This window comes from Microcaecilia unicolor, chromosome 1 (assembly GCF_901765095.1).
Source record: "Microcaecilia unicolor chromosome 1, aMicUni1.1, whole genome shotgun sequence".
Taxonomy (NCBI): domain Eukaryota; kingdom Metazoa; phylum Chordata; class Amphibia; order Gymnophiona; family Siphonopidae; genus Microcaecilia; species Microcaecilia unicolor.
This window is the reverse complement of record NC_044031.1, coordinates 415938848-415950491: the sequence shown is the minus strand read 5'-3', so window position 1 is coordinate 415950491 and position 11644 is coordinate 415938848. Positions and strand designations below refer to the sequence as shown.

At 40.1% G+C, this 11644-nt stretch overlaps 1 protein-coding gene across 2 annotated transcripts in view; it reads right to left on the bottom strand.

The window, feature by feature from the left end:
- Window positions 1–276: 276 nt before the first annotated feature.
- The window catches only part of DEK (DEK proto-oncogene), a 166893-nt gene continuing 155525 nt past the window's right edge, over window positions 277–11644 (bottom strand). For both annotated transcript variants that reach the window (XM_030211616.1, XM_030211608.1), the window contains exon 11: window positions 277–2024. In XM_030211616.1, the coding sequence (XP_030067476.1) occupies window positions 2013–2024 (12 nt within the window). In that variant the 3' untranslated portion in view covers window positions 277–2012. The remainder of the gene's footprint in view (window positions 2025–11644) is intronic.

Sequence of the window (11644 nt, the reverse complement as noted above, 5' to 3'; positions counted from 1 at the left end):
ATTTTGAACCTGGGAATTCACCTACAGTGGGGCAAAATACTTGAAGATCTAGACAGGTGAAGAGACAAAACAAATTTACTACTCATCAAAAACTATTCACTGCTGCTTCTCAAACAAACTTGTAACAGTTTGTCTTGTAATTTAATAAGATGAACATGGGCCAATACTTGAAACAAATTTTGAGGAATGTAATACTTTTGATCTGTGCATTAGTACAGTCCTTGAAAATTAACTCACACATACAAAAAAACTCAGATCTATTGTATTTACAAAGCCTTAAAAATTGTACATTGACTTTTTTATTTAGATACACAAGACACATCACTGCAGTATAATGTATTTGTAGTTACACAAGGTTAATATTGAAAAAGTAAAATCAGTATAAAACTGTATAATACATTGGATTGTACTGTTAAAGGTATTTCACACTAAGGAGGGGCAGGATTTAAGACTGGGGAAAATTTCTGATTAAGCCCTGAACTGCGAGGGTCAAATGTATTAAAGCATTATCTTAAATATCGCCTACAAAAATGTATAGTTTCCCTTCAAAATCTTAGCTTGCAATGGACAATATGATGTGCAACTCTCCATTGTTCTTAAAATATATATTTAAATACATTGCCATTAATAAACTAAAAATCAAAACAAAAACTTTTATCAGACTTAGTAACATGTTTAAAGACTGCAAAATAGTCTTTGCTTTAAACATTTTTTTATATTTATTCATCAAAATTTATTCTTATAAAATTATTTTCAGAATAAGAATTTAAAACAGTATACAGCCATACTCCAATCCCTCAAAGATCCAGTACTAATAACTATTTGCAGTGTGCAAACCAATACAAAAAGCCAAAGTGGACTATCAGTCACAGGGAAATTCTTTATGATAGCATGAACATATAAAAAGTTTTTTTTAAAAACCCACACAAAAAAAACCAACCTCTCATTAAGTGGAGTGGACAGTTTACATATGATATGCCTAAATTGAACAGCTAATTCAAACCAGTTCTAAAGCTGTATTCTTGTAATGTTACTGTGAAAACCACACATACATACTGGATCATTCCAGAGCCACTATTGAAGGTTTTGGCAAATCCCAAGAGGCAAATATGGTAAGCCCTCAACATTATACTTTTTTTTAAACAGTGCATAAGAAATCATAGAACAGCATATTCTCAATGTGAGAAATTAGTGTGTGGAATACCTTTAAAAGATACAAGATGTCAAATGGGATGACACTATTGTTCAATTTTAATTTCCTATCCTGTCATGGAACACTGCAAGATTTAGTAAAAATAAAAATGTTTAAACACAACCCCTATACATATATATAAAAAAAATCTTGTTTTATGTACACAAATTTTTAAAAATATAAAAACATTTATGTGCTAATTTCAGGTTTTTAAACAAATCCTTCATTGTGTACACACATTTGTTTCATAGCAAGTATTTATGGCATGTATAGTAACTCTTCAGAACAGTACAAATAAGTACTTTCTTCCAGAATTTTCTAAACATATGTCTGCATTCAAATAAGCAGCATGCAAAAATACTGTAATAGTCAAAAATCAGCCTTTGCCATTTTAGTTCCCTCCTTGTTTTTTGATGGGATTAATAAAATGATAATAATCCATTACAGCATAGTAAAACTACATTAAGTTCTAGCAGCTACTTCATCACATAGGAAAACAAAATGGAAATAAATGATAAGCCCCCACAACAGATCATGCTAGTTCCCTCCCACATTCATAAACCATGTATCATAAAATCTTCAAAACAGCATTTAAAAATAGCATACTTTTAATAAAGTAATTTACATTGGCAGTTTGGGACCCAGAAAAAGCAGAACTGTAGCTGCCTAATACACAAAAAGTCTACCCACAAGTGGTAAAACAAAAACAAAAACAAAAAAAAAAGAGCACAATCCATTGCTGGTGCTATATCTTCTGAGCTTGCAAGTCACAGGGACCTGGGTCAGCAGTCTCCAATTCTCCACACAAACAGAAGGATGATCACGAAATTAACTGCAAAAAAAAGCACACACACATTTTCCAACAAATTCTTCCATTTTCTCACAAACTGCATATACAGCATCAGCTTAATATGAAGATACTTTTCTTCTAACCCATCCCACAATAACCACAGAACTGACTGGGAGGGAGGTGTGGCAAAAAGATTGCCTTTGAAATTTAACTCTCCCCAGAAGGGTCACTCCTGCATTGACAATTATCTTTCTAGCTTGAAGAAGTAACATACTAGTTAGCACTATCGACTGAGAATCAGGGAAGCCAAGTTTCAAATCCTACTGTCAGTCCTGTGAAGGACAGGAAAAAACTAGGGCTGCAAGTTAATCGCAGTTAATGCTATGATAAATGCATTAGTCACAATTAAAAAATAATTAATCAAGTTGCAGTGTCTTCTGTTTCCTCCAAACATCTCTTCTGCTCTCTTCCACTCCTAGCCTGTCCTTGGCATGATTTGCCATCTTCCTCCCCCCCCACCCACCTGCAATTCAACATCATCCCCCCTGGGAAATGACATCATCAGGCCAAATGGAGGCTTAACTCCACTGCTCTCTACTCCCTCAGGAAAAATAGACATCTATCGTTTAACAAAATGCCTTTAACAAAGCATAAAGCATTTCTTCTAATATACAAATATTGGGAGCACAGATCTGTGCCATGATCAGCAAGAAAGAAACATATTGATCTACAAGAATTCGCCTACCACGGTGGGTCACAGCTGTGGAGAGACGATGGCAATATGTCGTTGGCCACTAGTGGTCTGGGGCCTTTGCCAGAGGGGCTCCTGGCAGGCCTCCTACAAGGGATGCTAGAATAACATTGAGCACGGATATCAGGGCTGATATGCAGGAGCTAGGTGTGTGCTTGGAGAAAGCGGAGACCCACGTGGAGGAGTGTTCAGGGCACATTAATGACTTGGAGTGCAAATATCAGGACTAGAAAATGAAACGGGAGTGGGTAGTTGTGGTAAACCGCGATAATCTGTGGTTACAATGTAGGAACGGCAGAAAGTTTCCATGTACCTGTGTAAAACAGACGCCTACCTTTTACCGCTGCTCTGCTCCTCCTCCCTGCCTGCATGCGCAGGCATGCATGCGCATGCACACAGTCCACTGAACGCCAGCACATCACAGTCCCCTCCCTGCCCACCATGCTGACATCACCAGAAGAGAGAACTCTGATTGGCCTCTTCGTTTCATTCTGCACTGTCAACCAGAACCACACTGTTAAATAGCATGCCACCACAGCAGTCATTTGGTGGGTTATTTTTCAGTGTGGTGGACGGTGGTGGTAGAGTGGCTGACGTCGTCGTACAGTACTTAATAGTACAGGCTAAGGAGAGAGAGAGTAGTGGTTGCGGGCAGATCAGCAGCAGAGGAGAGAGGACCGAGGATGGAGTCGGGAGTCGACTTGGGACTTCGCCAGAGAACTCACCCAGGAAGGATTCAGCGCGAGGAGCGCGAGCCCAGAGGAACACACGGTACACTTGGAGATTGTGATGATCATGATAAGGCCCCCCCCCCCCCCCAAACATGGCGGCTTGTGCAGAATATGGATGTACAAAGAAGAAGTATTATTGATTTCATTGGTTAGAATAGTAATTAGTTCATTTGGAGGGGAAGGTTATAGGGACCCTGAGTCCCTGCAGAGATGTTTTCACCTAGTAAAGGGTCACCAAAAAACACAGACGACATATGAGTTCAGGTGCTCAACAAATCAGATTTACGTTACTCTTTATAATTTAAAAAAATCATTAATTAGGTTGAGACCTGGCCTGGGAGCATTTATCATCTTTGTTTCCTGTGCCTATATGTTCCTTTTGTTTTGAGGGAATGCAGTGGTATATTATAAAAATGTACCTGCCTTTTTTTATTACTACTATTTCACAGACAGGTAATGAAAGAAGGGCTTCCTTCATACAGAAGTTCAGTCTAAATGTGGTAATGTTGTCCAGTTCATAAGTTAATTATTCTGGCACCTTTGTAGGTGGAGCAGGAAGGGAATAGAGGGGAGGGGATGTTTGTGAAAGGGGAGGAGACAGGAAAGATGGGGGGGGGGGGGGGGATGTATCTTCTATTTTTGCTTACAGTTCAGAATATTATTCCTTTTTATACTATAATAAAAAGGGGGAGTCATATGATGCATTGAGAAGGACTGATGCATTTCAAGCCTTCTCTGGGGTCCTGTGCCTCATCGCCCGGAATTTGTTGCTCTTTGCTGCCTGAGACAACATCTTGCTCTCGTATCTCAGAGGTAACCATGTGGTCAAATATATTTTTAAGACAGAGCGCGAAATGGCAGAGAAAAACAATAAAAAAAGACACTCCAAAGCAACAGAGTGGTGTGGACAAAATGGTGGCAGCTGGCGACTTGGAGCCACCCTCTTTCTCAGATCAACAACTCAACCAACTTACAAACTGCAGTAACAGTGACAGATTTCTACCCAGCTTTCTAACCTGCAGTCTATGTTGGCAGAAACGACCTACAGGACAGGCGAATTAGAACAGCGAGTGTCCAGAGTGGAGGATGAGGCGGGGCATAGAGCAAGAGCTTTAGCATCTCAAGCAGAAGGTCCAAGGACCACGCAGAACATCTGGAGGACCTAGAGAATAGGTCTAGATGCAACAATCTTTGAATAGTGGGGCTCCCTGAGTCTATACCGGAGAGGAATCTGTGAGCTCTTCTGGAAAACTGGAAGAGTAACAAATTTGCGCTAACTAACAGCAAAAACTGCAAGTAGTAATTGTAAAAGTGCACAATCACTGTCACAAGGTGGAAACTCTAAGAGGATTTAAATAGAAGAGAGACTCGCTCAAGTATGAAGAGCAGATTTTGATTTTTCAGGATTATTCACTGGCGCTACAGGAGAAGCGCAGAAAATTCCACCACGCTTGCACCACATGCCATTCTAAGGGGCTGTGTTTTCTGCTATTATACCTAGCACTTTTAAAAGTCAACACCGAGGGCCAGAGGCATACTTTTGATTCACCAGTGGCTGCTCAAAGTTACCTTAATGGGTTGTCAACCTCACAGTGACTGGTAATAGTTTGAGGAATGTGTAAACTTTAACTTCTGGTGATAACATTTGATGTGTAGATACTAATTGTTGATTTCTCTTATAGAAGAGGCAGGGAAGTTGCAGGACCCTTTGCATAATGTGACTCCATTCTGTCCCCCATAATCAGGGGCAGAGACCAGGGATTGAATGGGAGGGTGGGCAAGGGGGGGGGGGGGGAAGGAGTTGGGGAGATTGGGAGATTTCAGTGCAGGGGAGGGGGGTATGTTTTGGATGGGTTCAGGATGTTGTTGCAGGGTTGGTATTTGAGGTTGGGAAAGGATGGGAGTGTTGTTCTCTCGGGGTGGCTCCCCCTGATGTATGTGGAAACATGGGATGGGCATGTAGAGAGTATTTTGGACTGGGTGAGGGCTGGGCACCCAGACCAACAAAGGAGGAGAGGTTGTATAGATGCTATTTCTCTCCTGTGGATTTGGGATGTCGGCCCTGCGTAGCAGAATAATATCATGGAATGTGGGGGGCATTACCTCCTCCATAAAAAGGACGAAGATTCTAATGGAATTGAGAATGCATGGCCATTTGGACGGCTTCCTAAAGGAAAAGTCCATAGACCGTTATTAAATGGACTTGGGGAAAATCCACTATTTCTGGGATAAGCAGTATAAAATGTTTTGTACATTTTTGGGATCTTGCCGGGTATTTGTGACCTGGATTGGCCACTGTTGGAAACAGGATGCTGGGCTCGATGGACCTTTGGTCTTTCCCAGTATGGCAATACTTGCGTACTTATCTACAGGAGATGTGACTAACCAATGAAGCTTAAGAAAATGTGGGTGGGGGAGACCTATTTTGCATCATCAGGGAACAGAAAAAGCGGGGTGGCAGTGCTAATACACAAATCCCTAGCATGCACAACTGAGGTAACAGAGATGGATGCACGCAGCAGGTACACCCTTCTTAAATTATGGTTACAGGGATGGGAGCTTTATCTATTAACCCTTTATGGGCCCACCCCTTATGATCATATGTTCTTTTCCACTCTATTGGCACGCCTCCTACAAATTCATTGACAGGTTTTGCTGATTGCAGGAGACCTCAATCTCTTAGTGGATGCAACTTTATACAGCTCAACTGGTCAACTACATAGACTGGGGGCCCAACCAGGTCACGGAGTGCTCAGGACATTCTGCAAATCACTATCTCTGGTAGACAGTTGGCGGATGTAACATCCAGAAGACAGAGATTACACGCATAGATCTAGGGCTCATGATACATTCACCACTAGCTTATATCTGTATCTCCACTACCTTATTGCTGTTGGTCGGGAAGGCAACAATAGGTCCTGAGTCGGTATCAGACCACTTAATGGTTTGGATAGACCTGGAGGCCCCAGCACAGCGTCAGACCTCAGTTGGCTGGAGGTTTCCAGCATATCTATCATGTTCCCCAGATTTTCAAACATACCTAATGTCCAGATGGGAAGAGTATAGGTGATATAATCAACAGTACATAAACAATCAAAGCTTTTTTTGGTGTGCTGCCAAAGCAGTACTCTGTGGGGACATAACTGCATATACAGCTAACAGACGCTGAAGGGTGGCTGCCAGTATTACCCACATGAAAGCCCAATTACACAAGCCAAGGCAGAAGTACCTGAGCACCCCCTCACCACCGAATAGAGACACATATATCTCATTATAAACTGCCTTAAAATCCCTTATACATGAACAGACCCCAAAAAACAGATGTCAAACTTTTGACAATAAGCTGGGCAAATTGCTGGCTAGACTTGTTAAATCTTTGGGGGGGGGGGGGGGGGGGCAGCACCCGTACCATTGATGCACTGAAAGACAGGTTGGGGCATGTGGTTAATGATCCAGATTTAATTGCCTGTATCCTCTTAGCACACTTTACCGATTTATACGAGGCACAGTTGCCTTCTGGTTCTGCGGCGATTGCAGCTTTTCTGGAACAAGCCCAACTCCCGTGTTTAACCACAATAGCTCAAGAAGCTCTAAAATCGCCTTTATAGGCAAAAGAAATACAGCAGGCAATTAGAAGTTTAAAGTCTTACTCTGCACCTGGGGCGGATGGGTTTTCCAGGGAATTCTATAAAATTTTACAGTACCAACTCATTGCCCCATTTACTTACTTACTACTCAGCGGTGGTAGACTCCATGGAGTTCCCTTTACATGAAAATAAGGCATTACTCCTTCCAGATTGGCATAGGTTTTTTTTTTTTTACCAGACATCAGTAGGCCTGCACAAGTGGGATTTCTGCCAGGCAGGCAATCTATGCTGAATACTAGACGCACATTGCTGGCTATGTTGTACTGCAAAACCCAAAGTATCCTAGCTATGCTTGTGAGTTTGTATGCAACAAAAGCCTTTGTCCAGGTCAGCAGGCCTTATTTATTTATTTTATTTATTTATAACATTTGTATCCCACATTTTCCCACCTATTTGCAGGCTCAATGTGGCTTACATAGTTCCGTAAGTGGTGATTACCAGTTCCGGAGAGGAGAGATACACAGTTGAGGAAGAGGAGATAGAGTGGATTAGGTTACAGGAAGGAAAGTTCGTCTTATGATAAGAACTGAAAGGTATTAGGTTAAACTTCATTCGTGACAGATTAACTTGAACAATTAGGAATATTAAACTATAAATCAGGGTAATTTAGCATAAACAGTTAAGATATAAAGAATGTATTTTGTATAGGTGCGTTTTGTTAGTTGGCATTTAGGATGAGTTGTTATTGTAAGCTTTCTTAAATAAATAGTTTTCAATAGTTTACGGAAGTTCACTGTGTCGTGGGTTATTTTTATGGGTTTTGGTAATTCATTCCAGATTTGCGTGCATATGTAGGAGAAGCTAGATGCATACGTTAATTTGTATTTCAATCCCTTACAGTTTGGATAGTGGAGATTCAGGAATGTAAGTGATGAGCTAGTAGAGTTCCTGGTAGGTAGGTCAATAAGGTCTGACATATACACTGGAGCTTCAACGTGTATGATTTTATGAACCAGGGTGCAAACTTTGAAAGCAATACACTCTTTTAATGGAAGCCAGTGTAACTTTTCTCGTAAGGGACTGGCGTTTTCATATTTCATTTTGTCAAATATGAGTCTGGCTGCCATGTTTTGTGCAGTTTGAAGTTTTTTGATAATTTGTTCTTTACACCCAGCATAGATGGCATTGCAATAGTCTAGCTGGCATAATACCAATGATTGCACCAGTCTGCAGAATGCTTCTCTTGGGAAGAAAGGCTTAATTCTTTTGAGTTTCCACATTGAATGAAACATTTTCTTTGTTGTGTATTTCGCATGGCTTTCCCTTTCAAAGTTTCTGATACGGGAAGGGTAAAGTTAGGGATAATTAAATTAGTGGGTTTGTACTTGTTGTGCTGTGATGAGAGAATGAGACATGGGATATAAATCGTAACATCATCTGCATAAATGAAAGGATTAAGGCCTTGGTTGGATAATGTTTTGGCTAATGGTGTCATCATTAGATTGAAAAGAGACGGTGAAAGTGGAGATCCTTGAGGGACTCCACGTTCTGGTTTCCAAGGTGATGAAATAGTCGAATTTGATATCACTTGGTATGTTCTTGTTGCTAAGAAACCTTTGATCCAGTTAAGTATATTTCCTGTTATTCCAAAGTATTCTAAGATATTTAGTAGTATTTCGTGATTGACCAAATCAAACGCACTGGACATGTCGAATTGCAGGAGAAGTATGCCGTTTCCGGTTGCGCTTGCTTGCTTAAATTTGGTTAGTAGAGTGATCAGCACAGTTTCTGTACTGTGGTTAGATCGAAATCCTGACTGTGATTCATGTAAAATCAAAAACTTGTTTAAATAATCGGTGAGCTGCTTGGTTACCATGCCTTCCATTAGTTTGACTGCTAAAGGAATGGATGCTACTGGGTGGTAATTGCTTATACCATTTACTTTTTTCTTTAGGTCCTTAGGTATTGGCGTGAGTACTATATTTCCTTTATCACTGGGGAAGAGTCCATGTTGTAGCATATAATTTAAATGCTTTGTGAGGTCTGTTATGAATCGTTGAGGGGCGAATCTTATTAGGTTATTGGGGCATGCATCAAGCTTGCAGTGGGATTTAGCAAATTTACTGATCACTTGGGTGACGGATTCCTTAGTAAGGGTGGTGAAGTTAGACCAAATTCTGTCAGCTGGATATTCCTCTGGCATTGGATCCAAGCAGTCGAAAAATATTTTATGGTTAGTAGTAATAGATGATAATGTGAATCGAATCTTAGCAATTTTCTCATTAAAGTATTTAGTAAGATTGTCTGCTGATGGGGTATCTATGGTAGTTGAAGTGACTGGGATGGTATTTAGTAATTTGTTCACTAGTAGAAAAAGTTTTTGTGTGTCTTTGTAATCTGGTCCAATTATTGTTTTGTAGTACGATCTTTTGAAGTTACGTATGGCATATTTGTATTTCCTTTGGATTAGTTTCCAGGAGTTTAATGTGTCTTCATTTTTCCTTTTATTCCATGCTCGTTTGTATCTCCTAACTTGGGTTTTTAACTTTTTCAATTCTTCATTAAACCAAGGTATCGAGTTGTTTCTTCGTGAGGATCTTGTTCGTAAAGGTGCTATATTATCTAGTGTTTTCCTGCATCTAATGTCCCAGTCTTGGAGATAATTATTCGAGTCTGTTTGTATTGTCCATTCGTCGTTGTAGAGCTGTTGCCAGAATGTCGTGGGATCTATTTTTCCTCTTGAGGAGTAGGTTGTACGTTCTTGATTATGGCGTGTGTTTTTTCTTCTCCATTGTAAGGATATGTTTAATTTATGGTGATCTGAACAAGGTACTTCTTCCCATTGTGTATCTACTAGGGTTGGATTAAGATCTGATGTTAATTTGAATGTAATGAGGTCAAGAGTATGTCCTTTGGTGTGAGTTGCTTGTATATTTGGCCATATAAGGTCACATAGTTGAAAGAACTCTTTGCATTCACTTACATTGGTTGAGTTAGAATCATCTAGGTGTAAGTTTATGTCCCCTATAATCAGAACATTAGAGTTAGCTACACGTGTTCAATATAAATTCCATAAGTAGTGGTTGGCACTCAAGCCAGTTTCCTGGTGGTCTATAAAACAGAACAACATTCAGGTGATTGACCAAGGATGTATGATGGATTCTTACTGAGGCTATTTCAAGATGCGGCGTTATAGACTCGGCTGTTGTTGTAATGATGAATTGGGATTTATGGATTAATGCTATACCTCCTCATTTTCCTTTTCTTGTCCAATGAGTGATTTTATAAACTGGGGGGCATAGGTCTAAAATTGTAGGGTCATTTTGGTCATGAAGCCAAGTTTCAGTGATGAATAGGAGGTCGAGGTTGTCAGTCGTGATCCAGTCTGTTATTATAGTTGTTTTATTAACAGCTGATCTAGCATTAATATAACCCAGTAGAATTGTTTGGTAAGGGTCAGTTTGATTTGAAGTTAAATTAATTTTTATTAATTGCTTATTATCTTGTAGTTTAGGTTTGTTTGATCCTTTCTTTCCTTTGTATTGATTTTGTCCCCGTGTAGCGGATCTTCCATTAAACTGGTTATAATTATTTTGGTGAGATATATTGTTGGTGGCTGAACTATTATTATATAATGCGGGCATGTTCTTGGTGACAGTAAAGGGTGTGGTTAGTATATGATGTTTCAGGGATAAGGAGTAGATTAGAAGCAGTTTGATTGCCTCCATTTTGGTGTCAGTCAGGATTAGTGTAAAGTTAATTGGTAGGTGTGTTATGTTAGTAGGTCATGATTATGGTTAGGTATATTATTTAAAGCAATTTATACTCCAATGGAAGCTTCAGATGGATCATAGATCTTGCGGAAATAACTTACAAATAATAGGTAAACATGAGCATATAGCTTAGAGATAGCAGATAGACATGAGCATTACAGTGCTATACAAGGTATGATATTTGATCTTAAAATGGTTCTAGAGAAGCCTATATGTTATATGTTTAAGCTCTAGGAGGTGTATTGAATATTCAGCATTCAACATTCGATGTAGTCACAAAAACTTCATACAATATTCAATATTTAGCATTCAATGTCGTCAGGGTATATGTTTGAACTCTAGGTGAGGTTCAATATTCAGCATTCAATATTCAAAGTAGTCACAAAAACTTCACAAGTTAGCAAAGATTCTAAGTTGAAGTGGTGGAGCATTCAGCGTATATGTTAAGCTCTAGGTGTAGAGAGCTGCTTGAATACCGATATTTGATTCCAAACTGTACATTTGAGTCACTGGCCTCCTTTAAAAGCTGACTGCAGTCCTCCACGTGTTGTGAAGGGAAGGCTATTTGATCTCGACTCAGTTCCCGCTAGGCCATAGGCTGCCACGGGCTGTTCACCTGCGCCGTCTCCGATGTTACACTCCGGTTGACTCTGTGCTTGAGTCTCTCACCTGATCAGCCTGGTATCGTCAAGTCTGGCTCGAGGAACAACCAGCCGGTCAGAAATAGGCACCCGTGGATAGATGGTCGTCTGCTCCAAGGCACTCCTGATGGTCCGTGCTGGAAAGCCGATCTCTGATCTTTTCAAAGTCATGCACCACA